Source organism: Mandrillus leucophaeus, unplaced genomic scaffold (assembly GCF_000951045.1).
Source record: "Mandrillus leucophaeus isolate KB7577 unplaced genomic scaffold, Mleu.le_1.0 Scaffold93, whole genome shotgun sequence".
Lineage (NCBI taxonomy): Eukaryota > Metazoa > Chordata > Mammalia > Primates > Cercopithecidae > Mandrillus > Mandrillus leucophaeus.
Window position 1 is genome coordinate 3,488,891 of NW_012110141.1, and position 14,544 is coordinate 3,503,434.

Here is a 14,544-nt window from a genome sequence, read left to right on the forward strand (position 1 = left end):
TACATATCTAATTATTTAGGAGAAATTTCTAGAAATATACTTGCTGGAACAAAGAAAAAAACTTTATAAGGTTCTTAGCACATACTGTCAAAGTGCCCTGCAGAAAGGCCATATAATTTATACTCCTATTGGAAGTACATGTTAATGCTTATTTCCTAAATTCATCATCAATACTTTAATCTTCACTAATTTAATAAGAATCACGTTTCATTTTAATTTACATTTCCTTAATTATCATTAAGGCTAAATATCTTTTCTTGTGTGATTACTTTTCCTTTGTTTCTTCATTTATGAACTGCCTATTTTGCCTAATTCCCTACTTTTATGAATTGTCTAATTTACTATTTGTGATAGTCATTATTTTTCTTATGAGTTTGTAAGAGGTCTTTACATATTAAAGATACTAAGTCTCTATTTGTCATTATGTGTTGTAAATATTATTTCAGTATTTACTGCAACTGATTTTTAAAATTCTTTTCTTTTTTTTAAAGATTTGGAGTCAAGTAAAATTCTTTTTTTTCTTTTCTCCCTCAGGTCTATTGAAGTGTAAATGACAAATTAAAATTGTGTGTGTGTGTGTATATATATGTATATGTGTGTGTATATATGTATATATGTGTGTATGTCACATATATACACACATATACGTACATATATATATACACACACACATATATATATGATGTACGGCATATTGTTTTTATGTATACACTGTGAAATGATTACCACAATCAAGTAAATTAACATATCCATCACCTCACATAGGTTATTTTATTTTTTGTGATAAGAACATTTAAGATAACGCTCTTAGAAATCTTTAGGTATACATTATTAACAGTAATTACCATGTTCTACCATTAGACCTCCAGAACTTACTCATCCTAACTGAAACTTTGTACCCTTTAACCAGCAACTCCCTATTCCCTACCATAACCCTACTCCTGCAATCACCATTCTACTCTCTACTTCCATGAGTTCAACTTGTTTAGAGTCCACCTATGAGTGACACCATGCAATATTCATCCTTCTGCGCTTGGCTTATTTCACTTGGCATAATGTGAGTCTCTTTTTTCTTCATATAGGTTTTTATTCCATTTAAAGTTCAATTTGGTATTTTAGATTAAAAAAAAAAAAACCCTAACTTTCTATTTTCTAAAAAGTCAATCAATTTTACCAGCATCACAAATTGAACAAGGAATCCTTTCTCTAATTATGTGAAATGCCACATTCATCATTAATGAATATGTACATATTATGTATTGGAATTTGTTTCTGGACTTTATATTCTGTTCCATTACTGAGTCTGTTTTTGAAATAGCATCACAATTTTAATTATTCTGTCTTATTAAACATTTAAGTATCTAATGGTAGGGTGTTCCTTATCATTTTTCCTAACAATTTCTCAGGTATTCTTTAAGCTTTATTCTCTCTAATGTACTTTAGGATCATTTCTGAAGTAAAAAAAAAATCAGTGTTTTTTAATATATTCACAGAATTGTGCAATCATTGCTGTTATCTAATTTCAAACGTTTTCACCACCCCACAAAACCCTGTTTCTATTAGAAGTTATACCCCATTCCCTCCTCCCCAGCCTCTGGTACCCACTAATCTGTTTTGCCTATTCTGAACATGTTATATAAATGAAATAATACAATATGTGGCCTTGAATCTGACTGCTTTCAATCAGCATGTTTTCAAGGTTCATCCACATTACAGCATGTATCAATAGTTCCTTCCTTTTTTATGGCCAACATTCCATTGCATGGCTATTCCACATTTTGTTTTCCATTCCTCAGGTGAGGTGTTACTTTTTGGCTATTATAAACAATGTGGCTATTAATGCTCTCATACAAGATTCGGTATGGAATGTGTTTTCACCTCTCTTGGGTATAATATACCTAGGAGTAGAATTACAGTGTCATATATGGTAATGCATGTTTTTCTCCAAGAATATGATATATATTAACTGTAGTTTTATTAATATATAGTAATTCTATGTTTAATTATTTGAGGAAATGCCAAACTGCTTTCCACAGTGGCTATACCATTTTACATTCTTACCAGCCATAAAGAAGGGTTTCAGTTTCTCCACATCCTAACCAACATTTATTATTGTCCATATTTTGCTGTGAAGTGGTATCTCACTCCCTGTGGTTTTGATTTGCATTTCCCTAATAGTAAAGATGTTGAATATCTTTTCCTGTCCTTATTGGTGACGTGGGTATGTTTTTTTTGGAGAAATGACTATATGTGCTTTTTTTATGTGAAGCCCTATATTAACTTGTGATTTGCCAGTAGTAATAAACTACCTGACTATGAGTCTTTCCTGCCACACTACCCTCAAATATAAATATTTTAAAATTTACTTAAATGTCTATTTAAGCATGCAGACATCAGAGAGAACATAAAATAGAAAATTAGTGTCATAATTCCACCCCATACTACTTTTAATCAATCTTTATTCTTTAACTTTTTTCTGACTAGAAAATGTTTTTATAAAAAATACAAGAAAAAAATCTATAATATTGTTGTGTGTATGTATAAATATCTGTTGAGCATTTACCATGTGTCAAGCACTGTTCCAAACACTTTAAAGTATTTGTAGTCTCATTCAACGCTAATAAATACATTAAAAATTGTATTAGGCTACTGGGTGCGGTGGCTCATGCCTGTAATTTCAGCACTTTGGGAGGCAGAGGCAGGTGGATTGCTTGAAGTTAGGAGTTCAAGACCAGCCTGACCCACATGGCAAAACCCCATCTCTGCTAAAAATAAAAAAATTAGCCGGGCGTGGTGGTGGGTGCCTGTAATCCCAACTACTTGGGAGGCTGAGGCAGGAGAAGTGCTTCAACCTGGGAGGTGGAGGCTGCAGTGAGCTGAGACTGTGCCACTGCCCTCCAGCCTGGGCGACAGAGCAAGACCCTGTCTCAAAAATAAATAAATAAATAATAATATTAGGCCTACTCTAATATAATCTATTGTGAATATTTTCCTTTATCTTCTAAAATATAATTTTGAGTCATAACAAAATATTCCAAAGTGAAGGACTGTAATGTAACAACTCCCTCATTATTGAAGGGCTACAGATTTTCTAGTTTTTCACTACTATAAATGCTACTTTTATACATCAAACTTCTATATTTAATAGCCAGTGTTTATTGAGCACTTAGTTAAGGCACTTTGATAGCCACTTTATATGAATTCTCTTTGCATCACTCAGTGAGATGGGAATTATCGTCACCCTCTTTTTCCGGATGAGAAAACTGAAGGTATAAGAGGCTAAGCAACTTCCTCAAGGCTGCACAGCAAATTGGTGGTAAAGCCAGAATGCAAAGCCAGGTCTGCATGACCACTGAGTGAAGCCTCTAATCATTCTACCATACTTCATTTTCCATTATTTCTTTATGATGAATTCCTGGAAGCAGAACTCTAAAAATAACACCCTATTTTAAAAAGCGTGATAAGTGCTGCCATGTTGCCCTTCAATAAGATTATAACAATTTGAATAATGCTTATTTTCATACTCTTACTAATACTCGAGGCCAGCACTTTAAAAAGTCATTTTCAATTTTTTAAGTTAAAAAATGCCTGCTCATTTCATATATATTTTTAAGCTGATCTAGACTACTGGTATTTTTGTGATTACCTCCTGTAATAGACAAAGCATAGCAGTAAATGTTCTAGGTGGGCCCAATGGCTTATAACAACAGAAAGGGGATTTGGTAAATTTAGGACTCCTTACTGATAACAAGAGCAAGAGATGTTGCAGTGGCAAGTGGGGAATGGAAGAATGGTAAGTCCTCCTCCAAGGGCAGGTCAAGGAAGGGTGATGACATCTGAGCCCAAGAGTGGACCCTGGCAGCTGAGCTCACCATTAATGAGTTATCCTTACCACCAGATAGTCTCAAGTAACCAAGAATTTCACTTTGGCCCCTTGTTCCTGATTTTATGGAAATGCCACTTGAAAAGGTTCACATCACGGCAGAAAAATTTCCAAAGACTTCTCAGTCAACCTGTGCCTTCCTTTTTATCTCCAAGCCTCCTCATATCTCTTTCCTCTTCCCACACACCATCAAGTCATAGATCTGAGATGACCACCAAGCACTCCATATCCCTGACTACCCACCAAACAACTTGTAATCACGCCTCCCGACTCAATATATCTTCCTTCCCCCGGCAGCTATTTCCAACAAGCCCATCCTAGATGAAGAACCATTTTTCTGTGCTCCCATTGTATTCTGATGCTTTGTAATTGCTGGTCTACTTTCTCCACTAGATTTTCAATTTGTTGAGAGCAAACACTTTTGTCTTACTGCCATACCCAGTATACAGGACAGTTGGTGGGTATGATGGGTTTTATACTTTTTCATGAATAAACTGCACTGAGTTGATCAAGCAAACTGGCAGCCAATTTTCTATCTCTAGAGGAACAGAGAAAGGAACTAAAATTGAGTGAACCTCTATTAGATGCCCAGTAATTTACATCCATTAACTCAATTAACTCTCACAATAATACACTGAGGCAGACAGTAGAGTCCCTATCTCATAAATGAAAACAATAAAACCTTGCTTTCCACATATAGCTAGTGGGGCCAAAATCTGAACCTAGGTTGATGTGATTTGAAGCCTTTGCTCTTTCTATTCCATTAGGCGGCCACCCCTCCTGAAACTCAAAGCCACATAAACTGGAAGTGGAAGGCTTCTCTTCCAGAATTATTGGCTTAAAATCCTCTGGAAGTAAAAAGTCTCCTATTTGTCCTCGCCAGGAAACAAAGAGGGAAATGGGAGCATGGGAAGAGGGATGTAGGAAGAAGAGGGTGGTAAGTTAAAATTATGTAACACTTCCCCACTTATCTGAAAGCACCAGCTGGGGCACTTCGATCTTCAACTTGACCTCTTTTAACTGTCTCAAGCCTGAGAAGCTTTTTAGATGAGCACCCTAGATTCTTATGGCACTGTGACACCATCAGAAAAGAAAAACCTGAGACACTGTAGTATATTAAGAAGGAGCAAAAGGGACACCTGGCTCTCATTCTGATGAATAATAAGTGGTACAACTGTAGCTAAGTCTAAGCCATTAAAATTCTCTGGAAATCTCCATCTCCTCATTTCTAAACTGAAAGGATTAGGCTGTGAGAGTTTGCAAACTGGCTCTGCATTCAAATAACCCTGAGTCAGTGGAAAATACTGATCTCTAGATCGACCCTCATTCTGTCTTAGTAGGCTTGGAGTGGGACTTAGGAATCCCCAGGTAATTTACAGGCTCAGCCAATTTTAAAAACACCTGGGTGAGATCATCTATTCCCTGCCCTCCTCTCCCTCTTTTCAGAGGACGAAAGTGTGAAAAGACAGCCAGCTGACTTAGTATATTGTCACATAACCAAACACTACCAAGAAATAGCAATTCCAGTTCTATAAGGCTTAATAATCCCTTCCTGTTTCAGAATAAATTGAGTTATGCTCAATCTTCCTCAATTGGTTAAACCTGCCTTTGCTTTACCACTGCACTAGCCTTAAGACTGCCAAAAACAGCACTGGTGGGGAATGCAAGATTTTCATTTAATTACAGGGTTTCTCCAGAGGTAGCAGCTGTCACGATTCTCTCAAGTTGCCAGACCATCAGTTTCTCTACTCCTTCAAAGCTCTTCTGAGGATGAACTACTACCAGAAGATTTTAAGGGCAGACAGGCAGTCTGCCCAGGAGACAATAATATCCCTACCTTGACATCTAGCTTGGCCAAGTGCTGTAAAACCCAGATGCGATGGGACCAAGCATTATAGTTGCTTGGGTATCTCCCTGCTGCTTCACCACAGACCTCCATCTCTTCTTGTATGAGTCGCTGTGCCCTTTCTGTGGGAATTGTTCCCAAGTTTCCTTTGGTCATAAAGGAAGGCAAGGAGGTTTCCTGAATTAGCTGTTGTAGCACCCATCGCCTGTTAAGGTAGCATGTGGGAAAGAGAACACAGAAAGAACATAAACCAGAGAGAAAAAGAACCAGTTTTCATTGTCCCTAATTTAATTTCCATTCAGAGACAATGCAAAATAATACCTGTTTATAAGTCCAGATTTTTGGAGATGGGGAGTGGTTGTTTTGTTTACGATGATATTAAATTTAGCAGTATGGATGAAGGGTGGAAAATGGATAAACAGGAAAATAAAAAAAAACTTTAAAATCTGTAATACAGAGAATGCCATTACTTCTAAAATGACAATCCCAAAACTCCACTTGGCCAGGACAGGTAAAGGCAATTGGTGTGTGTGTGTGGTGGTGGTGGTAAGAGGTTATAAATTAATGGCTGATAAATACTACAAGGAGTCATGATTCACATCTTTAATTATATATGCATGCCTCACCCTATGTGCATTTGTTTGCAAACAAGAAGTTGCATTCTGATAGCTTTCATTCAGCAAAATTCTGTATTTATAGCATAAAATCTGGAAAGTAACAAATACAATTCATTAAACTATTAAGGAGGTGTCAAAATATCCTTAACCACAAATTCTCCCTTTGTCTATTTAAGATTTGTATTAGCATGTATTTACATAAAAAACACTAAACAGTGTTTCAAGCTACTTAATGGGTTTCGTTTGTACCAATAATTTACTCATACAAAAGCATTTTTTAGACTAAAGATTTCAAACCCAAAGGTACAGGAAACTGAGTAAGAAAACTCATTTTGTCATTTTAAAATAATGGAATTTCTTATTTAACAAAATATTGCTTGATAAAAAAATTAGACAAGCCAATAAACTGATGGATGCATATTTGACAGTTCCTTTCCCCTGCCACCATCCCTTTCCAAACCCCCATACACACAGTCATACACCTTTCTGTGGTATACTACCTCAATTTCTAGTCATGAAGAAAATACAACTGACTATGTGGTTTGGAAGAAGCTGACCTGCAATGTTAACTAAAGGCATGATTACCACTAAGACACCTTGCACTGACATAAGATCCTAAAAATGCCCAGGATTTAAGAAAAATTAGAGTGGCTTAAAAACTGAGAATTTCAGAGTAACTTCTTTATTGGTCCTGACCAGCAAGCCCACACCATCCCACTTTGATCAAATGAGTAGTTACACAGGATTCATCAGGAAGATGCTTCCAGGTGGCCAGGATTTTGAGAGACCTAAATTGCATTCTGGTTATCTGTCCCAGGCTTTTAACCTAAAAATGTTCTTTGCATGTATGGTTTTTAGCAACTTTAGCTCAGCGTACACAGCATTCACCTCAGTTGCCCTTAGCTTTCTCTGTAAGTTAATTTTAATAACCACAACCATCACCACCACCATCTTTACCAGGAAAATAACCAAATGCTTTTAAAATCCATGTTGCTCATTACAGTTGAGTATCTACAAATGCAATCTCCACAACTGCTTCAAAGAGTTAATAATAGCTAATATTTATTATTTAATATGTGCCAGGCACTGTGGGAGTGTTACATGCATTAACTCATGTAAACTTGACTGTTAACTATATGAGACAGGTGTAACTATTATTCTCATTTTACACACGAGAAAACTGAGGCTTGGTGAGTTAAGTAATTTCCCATGAACACTTAGGTAGCAAGTTATATAGCGCCTAGATTTAAACTTAGGTAACCTGACTTCAGAATTCATGCTCTGGAACCAATATGTAACCTTGTCTCTCACATGTCATGTTTCTTTCTCCAGCCATTCTGAATCCTAAGTAAGAGTACTATCTTGTAAGTTAACCACACCTGTGAATCCAAGTTTCTGGACTCTTTGGAAACTTAGTTAAGGCGAGTTTTCCCAGATGTAAATCCTTAATTGGATTTAAAGTGCCAGAGAGGATTAGCTCTTTCCTGTAAAAAAAAAAAAAAAAAAAAAAAAAAAAATTAAACATTACTTTTTTCTTATAGCCAAAGGTTCTACATGGCTTTTAATATAGCCTCATTGTGAAGTGAATGTCTAAGAATTTTAAAACAAAAAAAGAAAGAAAAAAAGCCCAAGCCACTCTGGGATACAAAACACTCATAAATGTGACATGCAGTAATCAAGAATGTATTCTCATAATCCCAATATAACAAATTAATAAGCAGAAAGAGAAGGTCTTAAATCAACAGGTGAAATGTTAGCTATTTGTGTGAGGGCAAAGGGGTTTTCTGGCCTATCTCATTTCCGAAAGTTATGAGACCTGATAGTCGTATCTACAGGGCCAATCCAATACCAATCAAGAATTGGTCTAGTTTCCTAAATAGGACTTGACATCATCTATTTCATTACAAAACCACACATACAACAAACACAATATGGTTGGGGAATCACTATTCTAACCAAATTACCATTTTTTATTTTTGAATTTTCCCTATCACACATACATTTTAACATATAATTGTATATCCTGCTCTCATTATATCTTAAGAATTTTCCCATGATTCTATATAATTTTTGTAATGAACATTTTAAATGATCAAATAGTTTTCATTCAGTAGCTATGCTTTTCCCTTATTGTTAGACATTCAGGTTGCTTCAAACTTTTTGTTATTTTAAAACAAATGGGGGGGGTGGGGGGGAAAAGCTTTGTGCTTATGACTTCTTTCTTTTGTATTCTTACTTTGGATAAGTTTCCAAAAGAGCTAATAACAAGGTAAAATACTTCCATGGCCCTTGATATACTAGGCCATTCCTTTTAAAAATATTAATATAAGCAGAAGTAAAAGCAATGTAATGTTTTGGTTGTTTTTAAAACTGTTCAAGCCCAACCAAAGCTTCAATGCAATCAGTTGTCCCTTGGTATCTTGCTGGGGCTTAGTTCCAGGACCTCCCACGGATACCAAAATCTGCGAATGCTCAAGTCTTTGATGTAAAATGTGTTGCTATATAACCTACATACATCCTCCCATATACTTCATATCATCTCTAGGTTATTTATAATACCTAACACAATGTAAATGCTATATAAATAGTTCTTATATTGTTCAGGGACTAATGACAGAAAAACAAAGTCTGAATATGTTCACTACAGAAAGCAATAGTTTTCCCAAATATTTTCTATCTGCAGTTGGTTGAATCCATGGATGCAGAACCTACGGATACAGAGGACCAACTATATAAAGAATATCATAAAAGAGCTTTCCATACCTGTTTCTCAGGTAAATACAATTTACGTTTAATTTCTCAGGTAAGTTTTTGATAAGTGCTGACATTACACTCTCACTGAATTCTCAATGTATCTACAATTTTATAATAAAATCAGGTCATTTGTTATTATTTATTAATCTTAAAATGTCCTTCCTGTGGTAGGGCTGATAATTCGTTTATTTTAGAGAAGTTTAAGCCAGAGAAAACCAGAATCCAGCTCTTACACCATATCTACTTAGATGGATTTAATTTCTAAATACCACAATACACTTTCTTTCCAACAGTGACATACTATTTATAAAGTTTTATTTCATAAAGAAAACAACTATTTTCCTTCAATGTTCAGGAAACCAATTTGTCATTATGTATATAAAATATATATACATAAAACACATTTTTTTTTCTTGGAACAGCCAATTGCTTTTGCAGTCTTGGATTCTTTTCCTTCTGAAATCAGTAACATTTTGTTCATACAGTAAGTCAGGATATCTATAAAGTAAAAGGAGGAAAATATTGCTCTATGTAATTTTAACCACTTTTGAGAGCAATGTTTCTCAAAGTGAACCCTGACTGCAACATCAGCATCATCTGGAACTTACATGAAATGCAGAACTCAGGCCTCAGCCCAGACCCCACTGAGTCAGAAACTCAGGTGGGCACAGCAATACACGTTTTAAAACAAGCTCTTTAGATGATGCCCATTGACTGGGCATGGTGGCTCACGCCTGTAATCCCAGCACTTTGGGAGGCCGAGGCGGGTGGATCATGAGGTCAAGAGATTGAGGCCATTCTGGCCAACATGGTGAAACCTTGTCTCTACTAAAAATAAAAAAATTAGCTGGGCATGGTGGCGCGCACCTATAGTCCCAACTACTTGGGAGGCTGAGGCAGGAGAATCACTCGAACCCAGGAGGAAGAGGTTGCAGTGAGCCGAGATCGTGACACTGCACTCCAGCCTGGCGATAGAGTGCCACTCCATCTCAAAAAAAAAAAGATGCCCATTAAAGTTTAAAAAACAACTACTATAATGAATTGATTGTATTAGGCTTAATTTCCATTTGCTAAATTTAAGACCTCTTATTATTTATAACTGACCACCTTTATTCCCATATATATCCATATATAAAGGGAGATAATCAAAATTTTCTTCAAAAAAGAGGCACTTACCCTATAACTGAGTTTTGACAAAGTTTCTTAACTTATGGACACTCCCTTGGGCGACCACTGAGGTACAGAATTTAAAAAAAAGAAAAAGAAAAAAAATATGGGCACTCTGGTAATATCTTTATTTTGAATTAACCAGCATTTTTGGGAAGACATCTTAGCTTGAAACAACCTCAATCAATGTTAATATATGGACACTGAAAAAGATCACCTGATGGCATCAAGCAAAATTTTTATATCAATGTAATAAACATTGCTAGGGGTAGTACTGAACATTTGTAGGTGGTGGATATTGATGAAACAAGTTTTTCGAAAACAATTTAATTGTTTTTGCCTGGAGCATCTTATAGAGCCAGAAAGTAAGGAAGTGCTCAAAAATATATGGTGGGATATGAAAAGGGACATGGGGAGCAACCGAAAGAGCTTCCAGTGGCCACAGCTGGAATGATTTCAGCAACAAAATCAATAACATAGTATTGGATTATACCCCAGAGTATCAAATGGCTATCCATCAGCCCACTGAAATGAATGAATATATAAATAGGAGACAATAAGACAAATATGATAGGTGGTAAAGTTAATAGCAATCACATAATCGTTTTTTATCTATAAAAAAATTTTCCCTAATACCTCAATTTTTTTTTTTTTTTTTTGAGACAGAGTCTTGCTCTGTTGCCAGGCTGGAGTGCAGTGGCACGATCTCAGCTCACTGCAACTTCTGCCTCCTGGGTTCAAGCGATTCCCCTTCCTCAGCCTCCCAAGTGGCTGGGACTACACGTGAGCGCCGCCACACATGGCTAATTTTTTGTATTTTAATAGAGATGGGGTTTCCCCATGTTGGCCAGGATGGTCTTGATCTCCTGACCTCGTGATCTGCCCGCCTCAGCCTCCCAAAGTGCTGGGATTACAGGTGTGAGCCACCATGCCTGGCCAAATACCTCAATTTTACAGACGAGGAAACTGAACCCTGGAGAAGTTCAGTAACTTGCTCAGGTTTCTTAGCTCAAAATGTCAGAACCAAACATCAAATATGCATTAAATAAAGTTACCAATTTAAACCAATAGGCTATGAGTACAGAACATGAATCACTGGAGTTTGGCATCAACTATTCTAGTTGCTCAAAGGTGTTTTGCTTATTCTAAGTACAGAGACTGATGAAGAAAATAGGACATTATTACTAAGTCAACCTCTTTCATCAGGTAAATCACCAATTTTCAAAGCAAAAAAAAAAGTAGCAGTCTTCTTTCTTTAAAAAAAAATAACCAGCTAAAATTTTAAATTATGTGTATCACTCACTGTAATCACAGGAGGTTAGTTCAGAAACTTATTTTTGCCTCTATTTCCTTCCCCTAAGATTGCAATATCCACAAATTGAACTAGACGTCTATTGCATTATCCTTTAGCAGTTTGAAAAATGCAGTCAAAAATCACTCAATGCCTTCCAGGATTAATATAGAAGAGATCCACTAACAATTAAAAATAAAGTTCTGTGTATTTGATACGCAATAGAGACCGTACAGGGTTAGAGAAGTTTACTATGAAGTTAGCAGTTTGTTGCTCAAAATGTACCTATGATTCGATGTCTTTATATGTCAATCAATCTTACTAATACATATTAAAATTTACTAGAAATATCCACAAAGGATTTTTAAAAAATCAAGATTCCCTTTCTACTCATCTAGCACAAAACCTTACTAATCATCTAACTAGAGTAATTTTCAGGATGAACCATCATAAACACCCCTCAAGTTAGATTTATGGAGCAACTTCCCTTCATAAGAACAAACCACACATATTTTTTTTTAAGTTTAATAGAATCATAAAAAAATTCACCTAATTCAAATCTTTTATTTCACAGATAAAAAAACAAAACTCTTGAGAATCAAAAGTTATACTCAAAGTCAGCTGCTAGTTAACTGATGAAACAGGACTAAGTTCCATGAATCTTAAGACCAGGTTTTTTCCTCCTGTGCTCAACTGGTTTATAGGATATACAATGAATAACATGTGTGTATACACATAGGTATACAGGTGTGTGTGTGTGTGTATGTACCTATCAATGCATATATGCTATGCTAGTGAGAATTTTTTTGTTGAAGGAGTTTTGAATTCCTCTCTATAGGTGAGGAATATAAGAACATGAATAAAAATGGCATTCCTACTTTCCTATTACTCTGATTTCTTTTTCACTGAATTTGATTTCTGTGCCCAATTTGCAAACTGCATATCTATTATGTACAGGCACTAGAGTTAGATGCTAAGGAAACAAAGGGGGGAAAAAAAAAAGACATGGTCCCTACCCTTAAAAAAGCTCTGAATTTTAAGTTCATGGTACCTTCCTAAAAGTCTCCTTTGCTGATTCTTCCTCATCTTGCAAATGCTAGAACGGTGCTGTCCAATAGAAATATAATGTGAGTCACAAATGCGAGTCATATATGATTTAAAATGTTCTAACAGCTATATTAAACACAAGTATAAATATATTTAATTCAATATATCCAAAATATTATAATTTCAACAAGTAATCAATATAAAAATTATTAATGAGATATTTCCATTTTTTGCTAGTCTTCAAAACATGATGCGCAGTTTATCACTTGTGGCACATCTCAGTTGAGACTAATCACATTTCAAGGGCTCAATAGCCACATATGGCTTTGTGGCTACTGTCCTGGATTGTGCAACCCTAGAAAACTAGAATGTCTCAGGGCTCAGTCTTTGAACTGGTTCTTGTCTCTAGCTATGCCCACTCTTTTAGTGATCTTAAAACAGTTTCATGGCTTTAAAACCATCTATATGTTAGTAACTGCCAAGTTTACATCTGGCCCAGACCTTTTTCCTGAACTTTAAATTAACATACAACTACTTGGACACAAATCTAACATGTCCCAATCTGAACTCTTGACCTATAACAAGCACCCCCTACCTAAATCTGCTTCTCTTCCAGACATTGCCATTTCAGTAAATGGCAATTCCATCCTTTCAGCTACTCAGGGAAAAAGCCACAGTCAAGCATGACTCCCTTCTTTCTCATCCCATACACTTTCCACTACACTGCAGTGCTTCTCAAATACCAGTGATATAATGTTATATGCCTCACAAGCCAACCAGTTATGCCGACTGCCCATTACTCGCCCACCCCAAAAACTGAAGGAAAAATAAAAGCATGTATCAAACAGTATACTGTAACTCAACATGACAATTTATATTTCAGGCAAGAAAGTTTATGAAGACATCACTACGCAAAAAGGGGCAAAATGCATATTTAGAATTGTCACAGATATAAAGAATAGGTAGAAGAAATAAGTGTAAGATGGTTTATATTTCGTTTTCAAAAGCTAACAACTTATGGGGCTAATATGTCTTCAGAAATTTGGACAAACTTTATCATATCACTAATGAAAATAACATACCTCACGTTCCATGCAGTGGTAAAGTCTGGGTTTAGAAGCAGCAGGGTACATGTGACATCTATCAATTCTAAAATAAAGAGAAGTCATATTAAAAACAAATAGTCCTACCTTTGAAAGCTTGGCTTCTCATTCTTTAAGGTTCTCTTTCTCTCTATCACATTATACTAATATATATCTCATGTCATACTAACTTTAATAATAAATACGCTCTTCTAAGCTGTCAGGGATATGAAGATTACCCTCAAGACCCTCTCCTACTTTTGGTAAGTGTAACTCTCTTAAAAGCTGACACAAACAATTTTACAATATGCCTATAAGGAATAATCTAATTAACCCCTTCCTTTTTTTGGTGCTTTTTGGTACTAATTTAATATTTACCAAGGAAAGAAACAAAATTTCTATGCCACTATTCATTTAACTTCACAAATATCTCAAGTATTGACGGTGTGCGTGAATTTTCAAAAGGAAAAAAAAAATTACTCAGAATCCAACCCACTTAACATAATTCATTTACAATCTCCTGCAAAAATTATCCTTTCTTGCACATATTTTTACATAGGTATAGCAACGACAAATGTACAACTTTGTTCTATATATTTCACTATTATTTCATATGTATCCTCCTATATTACTACAGTATGTATTTTTAACAGTTGCGTAACAATCCCTTAGTCCTATGTACTATCAATTACCTTACTCTTTAGGCTGTTTCCTGTTTGTTTCTAATGTTATAAATAATACTACTATAAACATTTTTAAACAAACTTTTTGTCTTGTAGGCTATTTTCTTGGGATATATTTCCTGAAGCAGAACTACTATGTCAAAACAACATAAAACTCAGTATGACTCCTACTAA

The 14,544-nt window shown here is 35.5% G+C and overlaps 1 protein-coding gene and 1 long non-coding RNA gene across 2 annotated transcripts in view; both read right to left on the reverse strand.

Moving 5' to 3' along the window:
* The window catches only part of PTAR1 (protein prenyltransferase alpha subunit repeat containing 1), a 98,648-nt gene that overhangs the window by 17,298 nt on the left and 66,806 nt on the right, over window positions 1-14,544 (reverse strand). The window contains exons 5-7 of the mRNA XM_011970199.1: window positions 13,688-13,754; window positions 7,726-7,830; window positions 5,721-5,934 (exon numbers count right to left, since the gene is read on the reverse strand). Of these exons, the coding sequence (XP_011825589.1) occupies window positions 5,721-5,934; window positions 7,726-7,830; window positions 13,688-13,754 (386 nt within the window). The remainder of the gene's footprint in view (window positions 1-5,720; window positions 5,935-7,725; window positions 7,831-13,687; window positions 13,755-14,544) is intronic.
* On the reverse strand, window positions 480-1,503 carry LOC105532071. The gene is made up of 2 exons (XR_001004907.1): window positions 632-1,503; window positions 480-570 (listed from the first exon to the last, which is right to left on the reverse strand). It is a non-coding gene; the product is annotated as an uncharacterized LOC105532071 (long non-coding RNA).